Source organism: Dendropsophus ebraccatus, chromosome 3 (assembly GCF_027789765.1).
Source record: "Dendropsophus ebraccatus isolate aDenEbr1 chromosome 3, aDenEbr1.pat, whole genome shotgun sequence".
Lineage (NCBI taxonomy): Eukaryota > Metazoa > Chordata > Amphibia > Anura > Hylidae > Dendropsophus > Dendropsophus ebraccatus.
Genome location: NC_091456.1, coordinates 151,543,758 through 151,566,280, shown reverse-complemented (window position 1 = coordinate 151,566,280; position 22,523 = coordinate 151,543,758). Strand labels below are relative to the sequence as shown.

The 22,523-nt window shown below is 42.9% G+C and overlaps 1 protein-coding gene across 3 annotated transcripts in view; it reads left to right on the top strand.

The window, feature by feature from the left end:
• The window catches only part of SKIC3 (SKI3 subunit of superkiller complex), an 84,054-nt gene that overhangs the window by 18,292 nt on the left and 43,239 nt on the right, over nucleotides 1–22,523 (top strand). For all 3 annotated transcript variants that reach the window (XM_069962935.1, XM_069962937.1, XM_069962936.1), the window contains exons 12-23: nucleotides 1,214–1,300; nucleotides 1,904–2,007; nucleotides 2,115–2,241; nucleotides 11,500–11,679; nucleotides 12,558–12,682; nucleotides 13,522–13,775; nucleotides 15,398–15,500; nucleotides 15,710–15,886; nucleotides 17,174–17,318; nucleotides 19,359–19,437; nucleotides 19,891–19,952; nucleotides 21,966–22,022. In XM_069962935.1, the coding sequence (XP_069819036.1) occupies nucleotides 1,214–1,300; nucleotides 1,904–2,007; nucleotides 2,115–2,241; nucleotides 11,500–11,679; nucleotides 12,558–12,682; nucleotides 13,522–13,775; nucleotides 15,398–15,500; nucleotides 15,710–15,886; nucleotides 17,174–17,318; nucleotides 19,359–19,437; nucleotides 19,891–19,952; nucleotides 21,966–22,022 (1,500 nt within the window). The remainder of the gene's footprint in view (nucleotides 1–1,213; nucleotides 1,301–1,903; nucleotides 2,008–2,114; nucleotides 2,242–11,499; nucleotides 11,680–12,557; nucleotides 12,683–13,521; nucleotides 13,776–15,397; nucleotides 15,501–15,709; nucleotides 15,887–17,173; nucleotides 17,319–19,358; nucleotides 19,438–19,890; nucleotides 19,953–21,965; nucleotides 22,023–22,523) is intronic.

Below are 22,523 nucleotides of genomic sequence, written 5' to 3'. Positions count from 1 at the left end.
ATTTGAATACCGGTGGCTGACAAAGTTGCAGCCCTAGGGAGACCTAGAAAACATAGAAACAGTCATAGACTGCAGGGCAGGACTCCCTAGAGCTGCATCCAACTTCTTCAATCACTGGTATTCAAATGCCGAGAAATCAATGCTCGTGCCACACTCAACTCAGCTCAGCTCCCATTTAAGTGGACAAGAGCTGATCAGTACCAGGAGACCTATCCTGTGACTAGCTCAGCAGTCAATATTGCCAGAAACTCCCTTTTAGGGTAGCTTCACATGTACCGGATCCACAGCGGATTTCACGCTGCGAGTTTGCAGCCAAATCCGCTGCAAATCCTGGTAGTGTAAAGTGAATGGGTCACATACCTGCAGCAGAATTTTCATTCCGCTGCCAGTATGTGACCCGGCCCCTTTAACCCCCCGCATCCTGCAGCCCCCGGCCCGGAGCATACATTACCTGCTCTGCGTTTTCAGCATCCGTTTAACGGATCCGTTTTTTTTTTTACGGTCAAAAAAAGTGTCAACAGTACTTTATTGTGCGTAAAAAAAAACGCATCTGTTTAGATCCGTTTTTTTTTTATAATGGAAGTCAAAGGAAAAATGGATCAAAAATGGATGCACACAAATGCATCAGTTTTTTTGCAATTCGTTTTTTGCAAAAAAAACTGATCCGTTAAACGGATGCTGAAAACTCCTAGCCTAATTGGGTTAATTAGCCAAAAAATACATTTTTACAATGAAAAAGCAGTTTGAAGCTCTCCCCCCTGTCTTCATGGTTTTTTACGGAGAGGGGAGGGGTGAAGGGAGATGAGGCACCAAAACAGGACAACAAAGAGTTAATTTAAAACTACATCACAGGGCTATCTCCTCTGAAGTCAGCACTGACCTCTCTGTCCTCTGAATACAGGCTTTCACAAAGCTCCCACTGTGTAATCCTTTGTTCTCTGCTCTCTGCTGCTCTCTCCATAGAACAGACATGGCTCGACTTATGTAAACTAGTCGAGATTTCCTGATAATGAGCAGTGAAGAGAGAGGAGGGGAGGACCTGGGGACCTGGGGAAAGTCTTTTTGAACGCAGATAATGGCATATTTGCCTAATAAACCCAATTACAATGTTTCTTAAAATCGCCTGGACTATTGATTTCTGAAAAAAAAACACACAGTGACACTTTAAAGGTTTGTGTGTTATAGAAATTTTGCATATTTTCTGATTTTATAGATTTCCAATAAAGACGATGATCCATTTCTTACTGCTCTAAAAGGCCAGGTATACTTAAAGAAGGGATCATTAGAAGAAGCATCAAAGGTATGTTCTTTAAAAAATTATATATAATGCTTTAGTTGGTTGTTCAGTGGGATTTTCTTCTCCTCAAAACTCACTTGCCCATTTCCCGCTTTCTTCCTTTATGTAATTCTATTAGGAAATCCATATGCTGTATACACTGATACACTTTTCCATTGACTGGCAGCTGTAAGGGGCACTGCAGCCATGGCACAGTGTAGCGCAGAGAGGGTGTACTTTTTTAAAGTGTACTTTTAGAGTTCGTGCCATGCACAGTATGGAGCATGAGAATGGAGGCCGATCAGCTCACACTGACACATCAACTCTATCAGCCTGTAAGGACAAGGACGGATTCAGTTTCACAATTCTAATCAGGATTTTGTGTGACTAAAATGACAATTGAATTTACTAAATTTGATGAATAGCACAGCCTTAGATTGCCATTATTTCATTGCTGTATCTTTATTTGAAAGCATTTTTAGAAATGGACGGTTTGATATATTTGCATGCCTTCAGCTGTATACTCATGTTTGCTCTTCTGTTTTTGTTGAGATTGTGAATAGATTAGGCCATGTGTGTCATGAAAGCCTGTGTGACTATTCTGTGATTTATTCACTATTTCATCAGATCTCTAGTGAGCTCCTTCAGACGCATCCTGACTTTGCAGAGACGCATTTTTTGGAGGGTCAGCGTCATTACATTCTGAAGAATTTCACAGAGGCAGAGAAGAGGTAATATGGTATAATGTGTTCCTGGTACGCTATAGAGCTTGATATGATTCCTAAACTAAGTTATGGAACCTGTATCTAATATTAAATAAATTGTATTTTGTTTTCAGTTTTCATAAAGCCATTGAGAAGAATCCAGAGGCTGCAAACTACCATTTCTACCTTGGCTTAACTTATTGGTTTATGAATGAAGAAACCAGGCGAGATAAAACTAAGGCAGTCACACAATTTTTAAAGGTAATTTGAGTAATCCCAGATGTCATATGAGTCTTAGAGTTGTTGGTTTGTATGTAGTCTTCTGATATCTGGTGCTGTTGAGGTATTTATTCCTGATAGTGTCCTTACTGCTATATAACTTAATAGTATGCTCTGGTGCATGTATGTACTGTGCCTGTGTTCATTTTAGGATGCCAGTGGGTTACCATGACAGGCTTAAGGCCCTTTTACACATGCAGATTTTCGATAATGAGCAATCCTAGAAACGCTCATTCAGCCGATAATTTGCCTCCGTTGAAATGCCACTAATCGGCCTCTGCTAAAGGGCCACTGATTGGCCGTCGAGTAAACGCCCACTGACTGGCTGATTTGGTCTTTTGTTCAGACATAAAACTATTGTTATTGGCTGCAAATCTCTTTGTCTAAACAGGAGATGTGCGGCCGAGAACAATATATTTTAATTAATGGCTACACAGATGATGCAGCGATTGAATGCTTGCATCACCACCACAGGAGAAATTAGGTATTATACAGTGCTCATTGATATTATTGTAATAGAAAACAGGTCAGGCTCTCCAGTCTGGCCAAGAGATGAGAAAAGTAGACTATCAATCAGGTGATCATCACTGCTCAGTTCTCATTTTGGAATGAACCTCGGCGTTCTCGCTGTGAAGCACTGGTGACCACCTAGTTGACCAGCATTGGGAAGGAGAGAAAAAAAAGTGCCTAAATCAGTGAAGCCGCAAGTATATATAAATCCTGACATCTTAGAGATACCACAGGACCCCTGTAACCCATAATCCTCCTAAGGTATGTGAAAAAAGGTTTTTTTTTTCTAAAATGTACAACTCCTTTAGGCCTGCTATACGTTGCTGCCATTTGCATTTTATTTATTATCCATCTTTTATAACTTATGTAAGGTCTGTATTAAAGCAGTCAACGAGATCTGGGGTCATCCTGGATTAGAAAAAAAAAACAGAGCAGGAAGTCTCAGTTTGATATTATAGAAATATGTAGAAGACGGCACTTCCGTGGCGGTGGTGCTCGAGGTGAGAAAAATGTTCAGATATTAGGAAGAGCCCGGCACTTACCAAGTAGATTATGCTTCTTTATTGTAGTGTAGCAAACATATGGTACAAGGAAGCGTTTCGGCCAAGCATGGCCTTCATCAGCTTAGGGGTGTACACCCCTAAGCTGATGAAGGCCATGCTTGGCCGAAACGCGTCCTTGTACCATATGTTTGCTACACTACAATAAAGAAGCATAATCTACTTGGTGAGTGCCGGGCTCTTCCTAATATCAGTTTGATATTAGGCTTAGTGGTCATAATGAAAACTGCAAGGATTATTTTATTATACATATAGTAAAATATAAAATTAGAAAAAGACATCAACAAGTATTCTTAACCCCTTCCCCCAATATGACTTCCAGGGACGTCATGAAAAGCAGTGGCAGAATGCATCATGACGTCCCTGGACGTCATGCTTTCCCTGCCTCCCCCCTCTGTCCCTAGGTGAGATCGGGCAGCAGGAGGAGGCTGTGTCACACAGCATCCTCCTGCTGCCACTGCCCGGAGGGGAGCCGCGCTCCCCCCCGGGCAGTTAACCCCATAAACGCCGCGGTCAATGCGACCGCAGCGTCTATGGGGAGATTCAGTGTCCCCCGCCGATCGGGCGGCTCGGGCGGCGGGGGGAGGCTGCAGAACGCTGCCTCCCCCCACCGCCACTCAGTCTGTGTCCCCCGGCCCCCTCCCCTCGTCCTCCGATACCGGCGGATCGCCGCTACTACCGTTTTAGCGGCGATCCGCCGGTACCGGGCATTACCGGCGCCGCCGATAGTTTTCATCTCCCCCCACCGTGAATCCACGGTGGGGGGAGATGAAAAATGTCCCCTCAGACCCCAGATCAGCCCCCCGATCACCCTACCCGGGCGGCCATCAGATCCAAGATGGCCGCCCCCATCCCTGCGAACAAACAATGTTTGTTCGCAGGGATGGAAATTAATTAGTGATCAAAGCCCCATGCTCTCCGCCACCGGAGGTAGCGGAGAGCATGGGGCAGTGATCGGGGACCCCCCCGTGTGGTCCCGGAGCAGGCGATCGGCGGTATATACTATATACCGCCGATCGCCTGTTCCCAGTGCTGATCAGCACTTTTTATCCCCTGTCACCATAAATCATTGGTGACAGGGGATAAAAAGTGTCACCGTGCCCCCCCCAAGTCGCCCCCCACCCCCCCAGTCACCCCCGTCCCCCAGTCACCCCCCTTCCCCACATACGTTACCTGATCCACGGAGCTCCGTCCTCTTTGACGTCCAGGCTGATTCTGAAGTGCGCATGCGCTCCAGAATCAGTTATCTCAGAAACAGAAAATTTAAAGTGACAGAGACCAATTTGGTCTCTGTCACTGAACTATGATTACTGTGATAGAAAATATCACAGTAATCATAGTAATACAGTGATAATTAATGTATAAAGTACAAAAAGTGAAAAACATACAAAAAAATAACACACACTTTTTATTATAGTAATAATTGCACTTTACTCCCAGATTACCCCTAGCCCCTCCAAAGTACCCGTAACCACCGCAGGTTGCCCATATCTGCCCCAGATTGCCCGTATCCGCCCCAGATTGCACGTAATCACCGCACATTGCCCATAACCACCGCACATTGCCACTAACCACCGCACGTTGCCACTAACCACCACACGTTGCCCATAACCACCGCACGCTGCCCATAACCACCGCACGTTGCCACTAACCACCGCACGTTGCCCATAACCACCGCACGTTGCCTATAACCACCACACATTGCCCATAACCACCGCACGTTGCCCATAACCACCGAACATTGCCTATAACCACCGCACGTTGCCCATAACCACCGCACGTTGCCCATAACCACCGCACGTTGCCCATAACCACCGCACGTTGCCCATAACCACCGCACGTTGCCCATAACCACCGCACGTTGCCCATAACCACCGCACGTTGCCCATAACCACCGCACGTTGCCCATAACCACCGCACGTTGCCAATAACCACCGCACGTTGCCTGTAACCACCCCAAATTGCCAGTGAGCCCCTCCAGATGGTCCGTAATCAGCCCCGATTGCCCGTAACCCCCCCATATTGCACGTAACCACTGCACGTTGCCTCTAACTCACACACGTTGCCAGTGACCCCCTCCAGATTGCCCGTAACCACACCAGATTGCCGTAACCACCCAAAATTACATGTACCCACCCCTGATTACCTATAAGCACTTCAGTTTATCCGTAACCACCCCAGATTGTCTGTAACCACCCCATGTTGCCCGTAACCACCACAGATTGTCTGTAACCCCCCCAGGTTGCCCGTAACCACCACAGATTGTCTGTAACCCCCCCAGGTTGCCCCTAATCACATGTAATTCCCACCAGATTGCCTCTAACCACCGCACGTTGCCTCTAACTCACACACGTTGCCAGTGACCCCCTCCAGATTGCCGTAACCACCCAAAATTACATGTTCTCACCCCTGATTACCTATAAGCACTTCCGTTTATCCGTAACCACCCCAGATTGTCTGTAACCACCCCATGTTGCCCGTAACCACCGCAGATTGTCTGTAACCACCCCATGTTGCCCCTAATCACATGTAATTCCCCCCAGATTGCCTCTAACCACCGCACGTTGCCTCTGACCACCGCACGTTGCCTCTGACCACCGCACGTTGCCCCCGACCACCGCACGTTGCCCCCGACCACCGCACGTTGCCCCCGACCACCGCACGTTGCCCCCGACCACCGCACGTTGCCCCCGACCACCGCACGTTGCCCCCGACCACCGCACGTTGCCCCCGACCACCGCACGTTGCCCCCGACCACCGCACGTTGCCCCCGACCACCGCACGTTGCCCCCCGACCACCGCACGTTGCCCCCCGACCACCGCACGTTGCCCCCCGACCACCGCACGTTGCCCCCCGACCACCGCACGTTGCCCCCCGACCACCGCACGTTGCCCCCCGACCACCGCACGTTGCCCCCCGACCACCGCACGTTGCCCCCCGACCACCGCACGTTGCCCCCCGACCACCGCACGTTACAGGTTCCCATCCCAGATTACCTATAAGCACTTCAGTTTATCCGTAACCACCCCACGTTGCCCGTTACCACCCCACGTTGCCCGTTACCACCGCAGGTTGCCCGTAACCACCCCAGATTATCCGTGACCACCCCACATTACCTGTAATCTCATTTTTTTATTGTATTTTAGTAACTGCGCTATTCTAATAACCATTACTAGCTGCGGTTTTGCTCCAGCAAATTGGCGCTCCTACCTTTCTGAGCCCTGCTGTGTGCCCATACAGTGGTTTATGCCCACATATGGGGTACCGTTGTACTCAGGAGAACCTGCGTTACAGATTTTGGGGTACATTTTTTCTCCCATTCCTCGTGAAATTGAGAAATTTTAAACTAAACGAACATATATTGGAAAAATTTGAGTTTTTCATTTTTACTGTCTTATTTTGAATACTTTCCTCTAATACCTGTGGGGTCAAACCGCTCACTGCACCCCAAGATGAATTCTTTGAGGGGTGTACTTTCCTAAATGGGGTGACTTTTGGGGGGGTTCTCTTCTGCTGACACTACAGGGGCTCTGCAAACGCACCTGGCGCTCAGAAACTTCTTCGGAAAAATCTGCACTGAAAATGCTAATTGGCGCTCCTTCCCTTCTGAGCCCGGCTGGGTGCCCATACAGTGGTTTATGCCCACATATGGGGTACCATTGTACTCAGGGGAACCTGCGTTACAGACTTGGGCATGCAGCTTCTCTCCTGTTCCTCGTGAAATTGAGAAATTTCAAACTAAACAAACATATTATTGGAAAAATTCAAGTTTTTCAATTTTACTGTCTTATGTGAATACTTTCCTCTAATACCTGTGGGGTCAAAATGGTCACCACACCCCAAGATGAATTCTTTGAGGGGTGCACTTTCCAAAATGGGGTGACTTTTGGGGGGGTTCTCTTCTACGAACACTACAGGGGCTCTGCAAACGCACCTGGCGCTCAGAAACTTCTTCAGCAAAATCTGAACTGAAAATGCTAATTGGCGCTCCTTCCCTTCTGAGGCCTCCTGTGTGGCCATACAGTGGTTTATGCCCACATATGGGGTACCGTTGTACTCAGGAGAACCTGCGTTACAAATTTTGGGGTGCGGATTCTCTCATGTTCCTTGTGAAATTGAGAAATTTTAAACTAAACGAACATATTATTGGAAAAATTCGAGTTTTTCATTTTTACTGTCTAATTTTAAATACTTTGCTCTAATACCTGTGGGGTCAAAATGGTCACCACACCCCAAGATGAATTCTTTGAGGGGTGTACTTTCCAAAATGGGGTGACTTTTGGCGGGGTTCTTTTCTACGGACACTACAGGGGCGCTGCAAACGCACCTGGCGCTCAGAAACTTCTTCAGCAAAATCTGCACTGAAAATGCTAATTGGCGCTCCTTCCCTTCTGAGCCCCGCTGTGTGCCCATACAGTGGTTTATGCCCACATATGGGGTACCGTTGTATTCAGGAGAACCTGCGTTACAATTTTTGGGGTACTTTTTTTCTCTTTTTCCTTGTGAAATTGAGAAATTTCAAACTAAACGAACATATTATTGGAAAAATTCGTGTTTTTCATTTTTACTGTCTAATTTTGAATACTTTCCTCTAATGCATGTGGGGTCAAAATGCTCATCCTACCCCAAGATGAATTCTTTGAGGGGTGTACTTTCCAAAATGGGGTGACTTTTGGGGGGGTTCTTTTCTACGGACACTACAGGGGCGCTGCAAACGCACCTGGCGCTCAGAAACTTCTTCAGCAAAATCTGCACTGAAAATGCTAATTGGCGCTCCTTCCCTTCTGAGGCCTCCTGTGTGGCCATACAGTGGTTTATGCCCACATATGGGGTACCGTTGTACTCAGGAGAACCTGCGTTACAAATTTTGGGGTGCGGATTCTCTCATGTTCCTTGTGAAATTGAGAAATTTTAAACTAAACGAACATATTATTGGAAAAATTCGAGTTTTTCATTTTTACTGTCTAATTTTAAATACTTTGCTCTAATACCTGTGGGGTCAAAATGGTCACCACACCCCAAGATGAATTCTTTGAGGGGTGTACTTTCCAAAATGGGGTGACTTTTGGGGGGGTTCTTTTCTACGGACACTACAGGGGCGCTGCAAACGCACCTGGCGCTCAGAAACTTCTTCAGCAAAATCTGCACTGAAAATGCTAATTGGCGCTCCTTCCCTTCTGAGCCCCGCTGTGTGCCCATACAGTGGTTTATGCCCACATATGGGGTACCGTTGTATTCAGGAGAACCTGCGTTACAATTTTTGGGGTACTTTTTTTCTCTTTTTCCTTGTGAAATTGAGAAATTTCAAACTAAACGAACATATTATTGGAAAAATTCGTGTTTTTCATTTTTACTGTCTAATTTTGAATACTTTCCTCTAATGCATGTGGGGTCAAAATGCTCATCCTACCCCAAGATGAATTCTTTGAGGGGTGTACTTTCGAAAATGGAGTGACTTTTGGGGGGATTCTATTCTGCTGACACTACAGGGGCACTGCAAACGCACCTGGCGCTCAAACTTTTTAAAAAAGCTAATTGGCGCTCCTTCCCTTCTGAGCCCGGCTGTGTGCCCATACAGTGGTTTACGCCCACATATGGGGTACCGTTGTACTTAAGAGAACCTGCGTTACAAATTTTGGGGTGCAGATTCTCTCATGTTCCTTTTGGAAAGGAGAAACTTTAATCTAAACATATATATTATTGGAAAATTTAAATTTTCGATTTTTTTAAGGCCTAATTGTGAATACTTTCCTCCAGCCCCTGTAGGGTTAAAATGCTCATTATACCCCTAGATTAATTCTTTAAGGTGTCTAGTTTCCAAAATGGGGTCACTTATGGGGGTTTCCAGTATACAAGCCTCCTAAACCCACTTTAAAAAAGAACTGGTCCCTAAAAAAATCAGTTTTGGAAATTTTATGAAAATGTGATAATTTGCTAATAGATTTCTAAGCCCCATAACAGCCTAAAAAAGTAAAATATGTTTCCCAAATTATGCCAGAATAAAGAGGACATATTGGTAATGTGATTTAGTAACTAATTTATGTGCTATGACTTCCTTTTTTAGAATCAGAGAATTTCATAAGTTCATAAAATGCAAAATTTTCAAATTTTTCATGATATTTTGATGTTTTTCACAAAAAACACACAAAGTAATGACCAAATTTTGCCACTAATATAAAGTGCCATATGTGACGAAAAAACATTCTCAGAATCGCTAGCATACGTTAAAGGATCACTGAGCTATAAGCGCATAAAGTGAGACAGGTCAGATTTTGAAAAATGAGCCTGGTCATTAAGGCCAAAACAGGCTGCGGAGGCAAGGGGTTAAACAATATTTTTAACATAAAAACTTGACTCAAACAATAGGAAATTTTCTGATGATACATTCCCTTTAAAGCATAAAAACTAAATATAAGGGAACTTTTTATATTGCTATCATTATCCATTTGTGTGGTCAGATTCACGATGCCTGTCATCCCTTCACAGATTCACCATCTGCCTGTCATCCCTTGTTTTTCGCTAGTTCACTATGGACAGGATGATCAGCGGTGGTTAGGGATAAATGATTTAGAAGACTAGAGATAACTAACAACCCCTCTGAAGTATTCTTGTGTAGTGAAGTAGCCTGCATAAAAAAACATAAAAGAGCAGACAAATGCATTTCACTTCATTGTCATAGTAACAAATAAACTGGGCATCGTAACATTTTTAACCCCTCTGCACATTTGTGTGTAAGGACAACCACATCAGGGTGTATACAGTTCTGCTTCATACTTTAATGAGTCAGTTTTCTGCCAAGGAACCACAGTATAATTGATAGTCTTCCATTTTGATGGCTATGAAAAATGCCTTCTACTTCAGTCATCAATAATCATCAAGTACCGGATATGAACTCTCTTTCTATTGTACTTTGGAAAATTCACTAAAGCACGATTTATAGAAAGAACAAAAGTGTGTAAGATAAAAAGCATGTGAACCAAGAAATTGGTTCTGTGTGTAATAATCATAATAAATAGGTAAGTATTAGAGATGAGTGAACCTGGAGCATGCTCGAATCCATCCGAACCCAAACTTTCGGCATTTGATTAGCGGTGGCTGCTGAAGTTGGATAAAGCCCTAAAGCTATGTGGAAAACATGGATATAGTCATTGGCTGTATCCATGTTTTCCAGACAACCTTAGAGCTTTATCCAAGTTCAGCAGCCACTGCTAATTAAATACCGAACGTTCGGATCGACTCTAACCCGAACCTGGTTCGCTCATCTCTAGTAAGTATATATCGCATAGGTACTCCTTCCCCTATCGCATTATGGTGCGGTAGGGGTAGGTGCGATACAGACCCTGTGTGTGTGAATTGTAACTGATCTGCAACAGATTTACTTATACTTTAAAGTGTTGTATTTGTTTTTTTTTGTGTGTTTTTTTTAAAGAAATCAATAGTACAGGTGATTATAGAAACTTTGTAATTGGGTTTATTAGGCAGTATTCAGAGGTCAGAGAGGTCAGTGCTGACTTCAGAGGAGATAGTCCGGTGATGTTGCTGTAAATCAACTCTTGTCCTGTTTTGATGCCTCTTCTCCCTCCACCTCTCCCCTCTCCATAGAGAACAATGAAGACAGGGGGGAGAGCTTCAAACTGCTTTTTCATGATAAAAATGCATTTTTCGGCTAATAAACCCAATTACAAAGTTTCTTAAAATCGCCTGTACTATTGATTTCTGCAAAAAAAAATAAAAATTAAACAGTGACACTTTAAAGGGTGCATTACACGGCACGATCTAGAGGAGGAAGCAAGCGCTGACCTGTCAGATCATCGCTCGCTTCCTGAGGTCCTTGTCATAGTAAATTAGATTGTGAGCATCACTGGGGACAAGGACAGATGTAGCTGATGACGGTCTCTGCACAGTGCTGCAGGATATGTTGATGTTACAAATAAAGAAATACGCCAGTCTATATGTTAATGGTTAGTCTATATTGTGTTAGGATAAATGACATTGTTACATGTCTCCTGTGGTAGCTCCTTGTACCAGACTTATACCAGAGTTTCTGCTGCTGTCCTGAAATAGACTAACCCACAACTGTAAATGCAAATTTCCTCAATTTTATTACATTGCTCAAAACTACAACCTTTCTGTCTCTTTTTCTGAACACCTTTTTGTCGTGATGTGCAGGCTGCTAAACTGGACCCCCACATGCCCAAAGTGTTTTGTTACTTGGGTCATTACTACCGAGAAGTCGTAGGCGACAAGACCAGGGCTCGTGGTTGCTATAAGAAAGCCTTTGACTTAGATGGCAGTGATGGAGAATCAGGAGCACAAGCGGTGGATCTAAGTGTGGAGCTTAATGACATGGTAACTCAACCTTTCCGGAATCAAGTGATTTTACAATGAGAAAAGGTTTCTTAATCAAATGTAGAAAAAAGCCATATGTTTATGTTCCTAGAAACATCAGGAACATTAAACTATGCCATTTTATAACTTCTTTAAAGCGACTCTGTACCCACATCTCCCCCAAACCGCTTGTACCTTCAGATAACTGCTTTTAATCCAAGATCTGTCCCGGGGTCCGTTCCGCAGGTGATGCAGTTATTGTCATAAAAAGCTACTTTTAAACTTGCAGCCCTGTGCCAAATTGGCGTGTCCTAGAGTGTCTATGCCCTAGGCTTGCACCACCTCTCAGTCCCTCCTCCCCACCCTCCTCATCATTAGGAATGCCACTGGCAGGATTTTTCCTATTCATCACCTGTGTGAACACTGCACATGAGCTGGATTGTTAAGGCAGCTGTGCAGTGTTCAGGTGATGAATAGGAAAAATCCTGCCGGGGGGCTTTCCTAGTGATGAGGAGGGCAGGGAGTAATGATGGAGGGGAGTTGCAATCCTAGAGCACACACACTCTAGGCCACGGCAGTTTAACACAGCGCTGCAAGTTTAAAAGTTATTTTTTAGGACAATAACGGACCCCAGGACAGATCTTGGATTATAAGCAACTATCTGCAGGTACAAGCGGTTTGGGGGGGTCAGATTGTGGGTACAGAGTCACTTTAAGCACTCAACCATCTTTGCTTAACCTTTTCCACTCCTACTAGAATTATGTCCCCAGAAAGTCACCTTCCATAATAATACTTACCTGCTGCAATAATAGGTACCATAATACACCTGGATATTGCTTCATAAAGAGTACATGCTTGTTTGTTACCTACTCATGAGCATGAATTGCTTTTCTTTCTAGGACACGGCATTAGCCATTTTGACAAGTGTAACAGAAAGAGCGAGTGCAGGAACAGCAAAGTGGGCCTGGCTACGGAGGGGCCTGTTCTATCTGAGAGTTGGTCAGCACTCCAAGGCTGTGTCTGAGTAAGTGTGTCGGGCCAAACCTCTCATGCTTTATTTCTCCGATCATGGGGTCTGACAACTGGCACACCAAACTGGTCGCCTGTTGAGAAGAGTTGTGGTGCTTCATCAATCATGGCCAGCACATTCCCATTGAGTAGTTTGCCCTATATGCTCGACACAGGCAACCAAAGTTTTTTTGGTTTCAGGAAATGTGAAATAGTGTTGCCTTTGTTTAGCCCATTAAACTCAATGGATCTGCTATCCATATGTCACTTTGTACGTAGCTATATTTTTAGACAGGTTGCCGACATATACGCTGAAAATACAGAGCAACACATGGTAATCTTACCTTTATTTATGTAAAACTAGAAAAAACAATACTTTTCATTTTAGAACTGAAGTGAATTAAAGGTGAGAAATCCAGTGTTATGATTTTTTACACGTCTATCATATTCACTGGCGTATGTGACGTCCATATTTCCAATACCTAATGGCTTTGATACAGCAAGACAACAGGGAGCTATTGACTGCATATATAGCTTCCTTTTACCCCCTGACTTCACAGCGTGCTTGATCTCTGCATGCAGCTTCCATGTCCGTGCTCCCACACACGTCCAGATGTAGTTATTCCCTTAGTCCTGTAGTGCTGGATGGCGCCTGACCTCTAGCACTGATGTAATGACTGTGCTATTTATTTATGCATTTGATATGGGTTCCAGATGAAGGTTGCACTTACTGGTCTGCGCCCAGGGCATTTACTGTCAGCCATTTGATTCTTATTGAAATGTGTTGTAATGTTTTAGGCCATTTATTTTCCATCATCTTGCTGATATATTGGTTATGTTTTTTTAATGCTTCAGCTTGCATGCTGCTCTGAGAGCTGATCCCAAGGACCCCAACTGCTGGGAGTGTTTAGGAGAGGCGTATCTGAGTAGAGGGGGCTATTCTACTGCTCTCAAATCCTTTATGAAAGCCAGCGAACTGAATCCAGATTCAATATACAGCGCATTCAAAATCGCATCCATCAAACAGCTCCTGGGCACGTATGCAGAAGCGGTAAATGAATACCAGCATATCATACAGAAGTCCGGAGATTATGTGCCAGCTCTGAAAGGTAGAGTCAATGGATTACAAGATATTAAAGAGACTCTGTCAGTATCTACGACTATCTACGACTGCTGTCGTTTCTAGGAGTAGTTTAAACTAGTGACAGGAAAGCCAAACAGAATGATATATCATTTACATGGTTCTGTGCAGCTATCTGAGATATCCTCCTAAATAACATCGTCAATATGTAGTCCTCTGCATTGTGTGCGTGAGCTCAATGGTCCTCAATATTCATGAGAAGCAATAAACTCCGGGCTCTGTACAGGCAGTCAACTGTAATCAGAAGCTGGAGGGCGAGAGGAGAGGTGTGGCAAGAATCCTAGTCTCCTGCATATTAGGAGAATGGATAAAAATAATTATGTAAGTAATACACCAATCTGTTCAGCATCTCTGTCACTCGTTTATAGTGCCCTCATTTGAAGTAGCATAAGCCTTGTGACAGATTCCATTTAAAGAGCAAACGTATAGTAAAAAATTCAATGAATAATGGTGGTTATCTATTACATCTTTTACAACATATGGCCTACCTATGGCGCCCACTGACCCCAAATTTGCGCTGTGTATAAATAGAATGAGAGACAGCGCTCCATAGCGTAATCCAGACTAAAGGAATAAGGTGAAGGTATATATGAAACTCTCACCTTTAGTGACTTGTGCAAGTATATGGCACAACTCTCACAAAAAAAAACAAATAAAAGAGCCGCAGCCACTCCTGTTTAATCCTCTCAGGGATTAACAAAATAGACAAACTCCTTCACTCCAACAACAGGAAGCTGGGCGCAAATCCAGGTAGCCAGGAATCAATAGCAAATATTAAAATCATTTAATAAAACATATAATATAAGACACAACGCGTTTCAAGACCAGTCCGGTCTCTTTCTCAGGTGTTATTATTGAAACTTGAGATGGAGACCCGACCAGTCTTGAAACGAGTTGTGCCTTGTATTATATGTTATATTAAATTATTTTAATATTCGCTATCAATTCCTGGCTACCTGGACCTGCGCCCAGCATCCTGTTGTTGGAGTGGAGGAGTTTGTCTATTGCTCTGTGTAAACATTGCTGTGGCACTCAGGTCTGTATGAGGGTTCCGCCCTAGCTTTCTGTGCACTGTGTTCGACACCTGCCAGTGTGTGATATGCTCTCTGTGCAAAGAGAGTGACAGCGTGTAAACTTATTGAGCCTGAATGAGCACAGATTTAGATCAATAAATAACTACATATCAATCATCATTTCATGATCTGAGATCTGGTTTTTACTAAAGATATTTAGTGTCTATTTTATAGTTACAGAATTATAGGTTTTTCTACATATGTTGATGCATGAACCAACCAACCAACCAACTCCATAGTCTGTAATCTTTTAGGAGAAAAAGTTATATCATGACTATCTGTGGCCACCTTTGTGAATAAACTATTTTCTTTTATACAGGTTACTTTTTTAGGGTGCGTTTACACCTACAGGATCTGCAGCAGATTTCATGCTGTGTTCAGTTATTTAAATGAAATCTGCTGCAGAAAATCAGCTGCAGATCCTGTAGGTGTGAACGCACCATTAACCTTTTGCACTCTGTATCAGTAAACGTTTGTTTTGTGAAAGTGCTAAAACACAGCTTTATGTATCTTGCAGGCCTCGGTGAATGTCATCTTATGCTTGCTAAAGGTTCCCTTGCTGATTTCCTTGATGCCAAAGCTGTGGATTCCATAGAGAAGGCTCTTGAATATTTGACAAGGTTGGTCAAATTTGTATCTTATTAAGTTCTTTGTAAGTAATATTATGCACTTTACTTGATCTATACCATCATACTAAAGCACAGCACACATTCCCAACAAACATCTTCATTCATATTTAAATTTTTATGGTTAAACATTGTGTCTCCTGACTGATGGACGATAATTATTAATTCTGCATACAGGCTAATTTTTCTGTTTTATCTTGTAGAGCTATTCAGCAGCGTCCGGACCTTCTATGTCTATGGAAACTACTTGGAGATTCTTGCACCTGTCTACACCTCGTCTCTCCGGCCAGAGTCAGAGTTAATGTCATGGGAGCCCTTGTAGGACAGAATACAGATCAAAAGCTACTGAATAAATCTGAGATCTTGGAACTTGGCGGGAGGTAGATGATAAGTGCTTAATTTCTAGCAATGTTTCTATATAAAATGTACATGTGAAAGAGTTAATAGTTGATAAATTGTTTGCCCACATAGTGATGAGTCACATACCAGAAGCACATACATAGACTACGTGAATTGTATAGGCATAGAGTATATTGTTACATATCCGTGGTTGCATTGAATGGATTCTATAAGTCAGTTTACACCCCCTGAAATCATCGCATTGTTCTGGCCTTCAGTAGCTTTAGCAACATGAATTTAAATAAACTTATTAGATTGTGTGGAAATACTAAGCTATAATAATGTCAAACAAAATGAAGAAGGAACAGCACCCCTTCCATTAAAAAAAATTCCAAACTTATTCAACCAAAAGATTTTTTCAGGAAGGCATAACTCGAAAATATAAAAAAGAACATGATTCTTCTCCAAACATGGAAAAAACTCCAACCGTGGTAGGCTACATATTAGTTTCTCATTGGAACTAAATGCTTTAAAAGAAAAGAAAAAGGGGGGGGGGTTCTGTGTTTGGAGAATTTTTTATATTTTGGAGTCTAGTCTTTTTGGAGATATTCTTAGTAAGCTATAATAGCACATGCTCTGAATTCTCATATATGCCTTGGTTTCATCTGTGCATGCGCCAGGTTCCTGTGTCTATAAAGGAGATTTGGTGAGGAGGTTCAGCACATGCACAAAGTGCTGGTGAGGTCAAGTGTGTTTTGGTTCTTTGCACATGCCCAGGAGACATGGCTTCAGCCTGGACTGCGTTACTTTTTACAGCCCCAGCTAGATGACAATTCAGGGGTAATCAGCAAAAGAACCTGACATGAGACTATGATTTTTTTATCAAAATATGGACATGTTGTGGCACATAGTTTTGCACGTAATCTGGTATGCTGTATGTGTTGGGCCATAAACACCCTAAAATACTTACCAGGATGAAAATAGATTTTTAACCTGTAGTTTTTGCTAGAGCTCAAAAAAAAATTATAAAATATGTTCCAAAAACAGGCACATTTTCCAGCACAAAGAATGTCTGGATTTTTTTATGTAATTAGCAATACCAGGCTTCATCAGATCGATTATAACAAGGTGAACACTGGTGATGAAGTCTGGCACTAACATGGCAAAGCCCAGACAGCCAATTTGAACAAAATTGCAGGAGCCCACATAATGGGTTAGACGCTGACTACAAAAAACAAAGAAATGCAACAAAATCGCAAATTTGGGAACAAAAGCTAATCAAATTGAGAATTGAACTAATCTATTGGCACATCCACTGTACCTTACAGGTGTTATGGTCGCGCACTGAAGCTTCAGCCCTCTGCAAACATATGGTGTGATCTTGGCATCAATTATTTCCACCAGGCGCAGCATTTGCAGCTTTCTAGCCCTGAAGAAAATAACCAAAGTGATTTATTAGAAAAGTCAGTGCAGGTAATGTTTTAATACTGAGGGTGTTGCCACGCACAAAAACCATTGTACAGTTTCTGTATATGTTTCTGTATATGTTATATGTATATGTTTTTGTTATACTGCTGTATTAGCTGTCAGTTTTCCATGAGGTCACTGTGCTACAATCCTTTGAGTTATATTGAGTTAATTAGTGGATAAAGCCCACAGGGCGTTCCCCAGGGCTGCAGAAGCCCAGCAACATTCAGGGGGAGATTTATCAAACTGCTGTAAAGTAGAATTGTCTTAGTTGCCCCTAGCAACCAATCAGATTCAGGATTTCATTCCTCCTACAGATACAGATCCTTTGAAAAATGAAAGGTGAAATGTGATTGGTTGCTAGGGGCAACTAAGCCAATTCTACTTTACACCAGTTTGATAAATCTCCCCCTGAATGTTGCTGGGTTTCTGCAGCCCTGGGGAACGCCCTGTGGGCTTTATCCACTAATTAATCAATATAACTCAAAAAATTGTAGCACAGCGACCTCATCGAAAACTGACAGCAAATACAGCAGTATATGCTCTCCTAGCGAACGCCCCTATGCCTGTATGTGAACATCTCCTCTGTGAACTGATAATGAAATAAGAGTTATATCCCCTAATCCAGGGTGAGAAGATGCTAAGATGTGTGAATGAATAGGTCCGGATACAATGGCTAAGTGAAAAAAACATAAATTTAGCTATGAATACAGGATACAGCTGTCCAGGGGAGGCCCTCCTTTGAATGGTAATCCAGCTAATGGAGGGCCTCCTTACAGACAGCTGTTTTCTGTATTCATAGCCAAGTGTATCCTGTTCTTGTATGCTTCTTTGCATATCCTCTTGTTTTGTATTTTCTTTGTTACTACAGTAAACTGTTTTTTCATTTAGCCATTGTGGACCTATTCATTCATGCATCTTGGAATCTCTTCTCTGTTGACAGCCGCCGGTGTCCTGCAGCTCTTCCAGCTGCAATATCACGTATCCAGCTGAGTGATTGCCTGCTCAGCCAGCCAGTGTCTTGGGCGGGTCACCACCCCAGTCACTTACTGGCTAAGCAGGCAATTGCTCGGTTGGGCTGTGATATTGCAGCTGGAGGAGCCGTTTATATGACATACCTGGTTTCTAGCAGAAAATGGCAGCCGGTAGCGGGACTCTGGAGTGGCGCAATAGAGGCTCGTGGAGGGGTGAGTTTACATTGTTTATTGCTTTCCCACACTTTTCTGCTGTCCTCCATTGTTTGAGTTTGGTGGGAATTCTCCTTTAAGCAAAAGGACATTCTCTGACAATACATTATCCATAGAACCAATATACGTAAGCAACTCCTAAGGGGAATTTGTATTTAGGCTCGCTGTGACATTTGTACGCTTAAGATGTTTTTATATACCGCTACTTTTGCATGATGCATGCAATTTATATCAAACCTTTCTTGTGTCAGGTTAACCCAGTCTTTTAATTTTCTTAAACTAGTTGACATTTAATACTAGCAAAATGAATGTTTTATAAAGATGTTTTGAAGCAGTGTAAACAGCTGCTGGTCACATAAGCCGTCAGTCAGTGGTCTGTGTTATGCCATTTATGTTATGTTTCTGTGCCTGTGCCTGGAGGTATTGCTGGCCTATTGTGTCCTGGTAATGGGTTTAATATAGTGATTTTCCCAATGGGGCAACTATGGTAGGAATTGTCACGCCTCATATTGTGATACAGTTGGATGCCAGCTTGTGCCGTTAAATTTGCCATCTTTTGCAGAGTTAAGAAAAGCTTGCGCACAGCTTGGTGACATAAAGAACGCAGTGCATTATACCGTTCTGACTTTTAGTACTTCATTACAATGGCACAACTGCTGTTTTAGGCTGAGTGGTTTTTAAGCTAAAAATAATGTTAAATCTTCCAAGTTATAACCTTGGCGTCATATGGCTGAAACTTTATTTAAGCATTTTGTCACCTTCTATGACTTTCTCAAACACTAAAGTGCCAGGCTTTTATAATGAAAGAGCAGAGTAATGGTGTAAGCACGAGTCTCCTCTTCTGTTTTCCGGCATCTAGTGCATTAAAAAGTCAATCATGATGGACAGCGGGAACCACCAGTACTGGAATGCACTCGGCGTTCTTTGTTGCTCCAAAGGTGAGATTGCTTGATTCATTTATTTGACTGTTCATTTAGTTTTATTGCATAATTCCAGTTTTTACAACTATTGCAACTCAAATACTGTCATGTGTGGGGGGTCTGTAAGCTGTAAACCACTTTTGGCTCCTGTCATCATCTTTTGTCCTGTCTAGTTTATGGCCCATCTGCTTGTCTCCCCATTGAGGCTGTAGGTGCTGATGAGGCATGGTGCCTTGCGGGTAGAATATGTCAGTATTCCCATTTGGGAATGAGGACCCCTGTGGGTATGCTAGCATCTGATGGAGGTGGCCTTTTATCTAGAGTTAGGTGAGGGACCCTCATCTAGAATACATTTATGGAATACGGAATGCCCCTTTAAGTTGCATCTGAAGTATTTGCTTGCCAGTCATATTGATTGTTGCCAGTGTTCTGTATCTATTACAAGGCATCCCTTGTAACATTTTTTTTAAGATGTCAACAACAAGGCCCTTGCTCAGCACGCGTTCATCAAGTCAATACAGTGTCAGCAAAACGTGAGTCTTTGGTTTTTCATTTTAAACGCAACCTGATGTTACATGTATTTTTATAAAGCCTTTTATGTGAGAAAGATAGGACATGCACAGCTCACAATAGTAAGGGAGTGGGTGCACAGTGCCAGTACATGAAAGAGCTAAGCATGAAGAATACAAAAGACGTGTACTATAATGGCAACAGCGGCACACCAAGTATTAGATATATAAAGGTACTTTAATTCATCAGGTACATAAAACAAGTAAGAGTCCCAATTAAAACCATTTAAAAATCCCCAAAACTCAAGGGAAAGCATAAGGTCTAATGCAATCCAGGACAAACAACCCCATATACAATATATATAGTATCCCTGTCACATAAACAAATATAGTGCCGACCAAAGAGTCCCACGCGTTCCGTCCGTACTCTCGGGGTCTGAGGAAGTCCGAGAGTACGGACGGAACGCATGGGACTGTTTGGTCGGCACCCCAGTCCATCCCTGTCTCCCTTATTTGGTGATATACAGCCTTGGTCATCTTTTTTCACAGTTATATTTCTTGCTTTTTCATTATCATTTACTTTTAGTTCCGATTTGTTGCCTTTATATTCTGTATTTCTGTTTATATGGTGAAAACACAGTACACATATCCACTCGGGGAGTGTGTTTAACTGCACCCCATAATTATATCATAGAATTCACAGGAGGGGGTGCACAAACAATATATAAAACCTAACGTTTATTTAAATACCAATAAAAATATACCCCACTTAGACAGACCAATACACAACATGAAACAAAGACTAATCAGCAGTCACTGTTATTAATGGTATATACCCAGAACCATAGACAGTTGTCTAAATACTCTGTATCGGCTATGGCTGTGGGTTTCCTACTACCACCAGGGTATAAGGATACATATAGGGTAGGGACCTTGTAACCCTATTACGCCCTACCAAGTGATATGTATATACTACCCCTACTCGCACAGGGGGGAGCGGGGCACTCGCCCTAAGAAGGGCGACCCCTACCCTGGTCTACCCCTTGGTGAATCAACACCCTAATATGCCCTAAACGCAATAATGCTGGTCCCTTACCCTCCGACGCGTTTCCTCCAGGTGACTGGATTTCTCAAGGAGGCAAGGTACAATACAGGGAATAGTTATAGCTGGGGCTTAACGGCTGCTGCAGTGGCAGACGAGACCGTGATACACTCCGTGCAGGTGCGCACGCTGAGTGTGTGTCTAGGAGCAGTGGCTGCTGACTTATATGGTGGTCTGCTCTATAATTACATCTACATCTTCTCACTATATTTGTTTATGTGACAGGGATACTATATATATATATTGTATATGGGGTTGTTTGTCCTGGATTGCATTAGACCTTATGCCTTCACTGGAGTTTTGGGGATTTTTAAATGGTTTTAATTGGGACTCTTTTACTTGTATTATGTACCTGATGAAATAAAGTGTTTTACAAAGCCTTATTAACCCATTAACCCACCATGATGTACTGGTACGTCATAGTGCTGTTAACGGTGCATGGGGTGGGCTCAGGAGGCAGGCCTGCTCCATACCTGGAGGCTCACTGCTACATTCAGCAGCGGACAGGTGCCACTAACAGCCTGCGCGGAGCGATGACTCCATGCTGGCTATTAACTGTTATTCCGTAAATGTGCATTATAAGTGGTAAAATGAGAATAGATCACCTCCAGGGCCTGTACTGCACCTCATGGGCCTCTGTGGCTGCTGTGACTGATCTGTTGCTGCAGTCTGCCATAGCTACTCTACTTTTCCCATTTTTTGAATAAAGAAATATAAACAAAAAAAGGCATATAGATTTAACAAAAATGTTTTTACATTTTTTTAAAAACAAGTACATCTTTAAAAAAAAAGCTACACCAAATGTAGTATCATTGTATTTGTTCTGACCTGTAGAAAAAAGATAACATGTCAGTTTGACCACGTGTTAAATGGCCACCCCCGACCAATCAGGACAGGACCGATCAGCCTATTTAAGCTATTTTTATCTTTCGCAGAATGCCATTGCTTGGACTAACCTTGGTGCTTTATATTTGCTGAATGAGAACATTGAGGTAAGTTACTCATAGTGCAGATGTTGTTTCCATATTTATCGACACCTAAAAGCTGTTGACAAAAGCATTGTCATTCAGGAGTCCAGGCAAAATATAGTTTCCTGTGGAAAATGCGAAGAGAAGTTTACTTCTTTTACTTCCTCTCTCTACAACATTTCAAAGCTAACAGCAGGTTAGAGCACTCTAACCTGCTATTATGTCCCCGGGGCCGGGCACACTGAGAATTACGGTAATGGTTTTACCCTCATACTCAGCGTCATTTACGTTAAATTCTCTGTGTTAATCAATATGTTAGGTTTCTTGGTGCACTAAGGGCGGTACTATCACCCTAAGTGCACCCATTCACCTACTGCCTCTTCAAGAAAATGTATCCGACTCCCTGCACTGATGCGAGATGCTGAACAGAAAGGTGTCCGAGCGGTAAGACCCTCACTAATCATAAGAATGGTTTAAAATTGTCGTGCTGAATGAAGCGCACCGTACTTGGCAATGATTATAAGC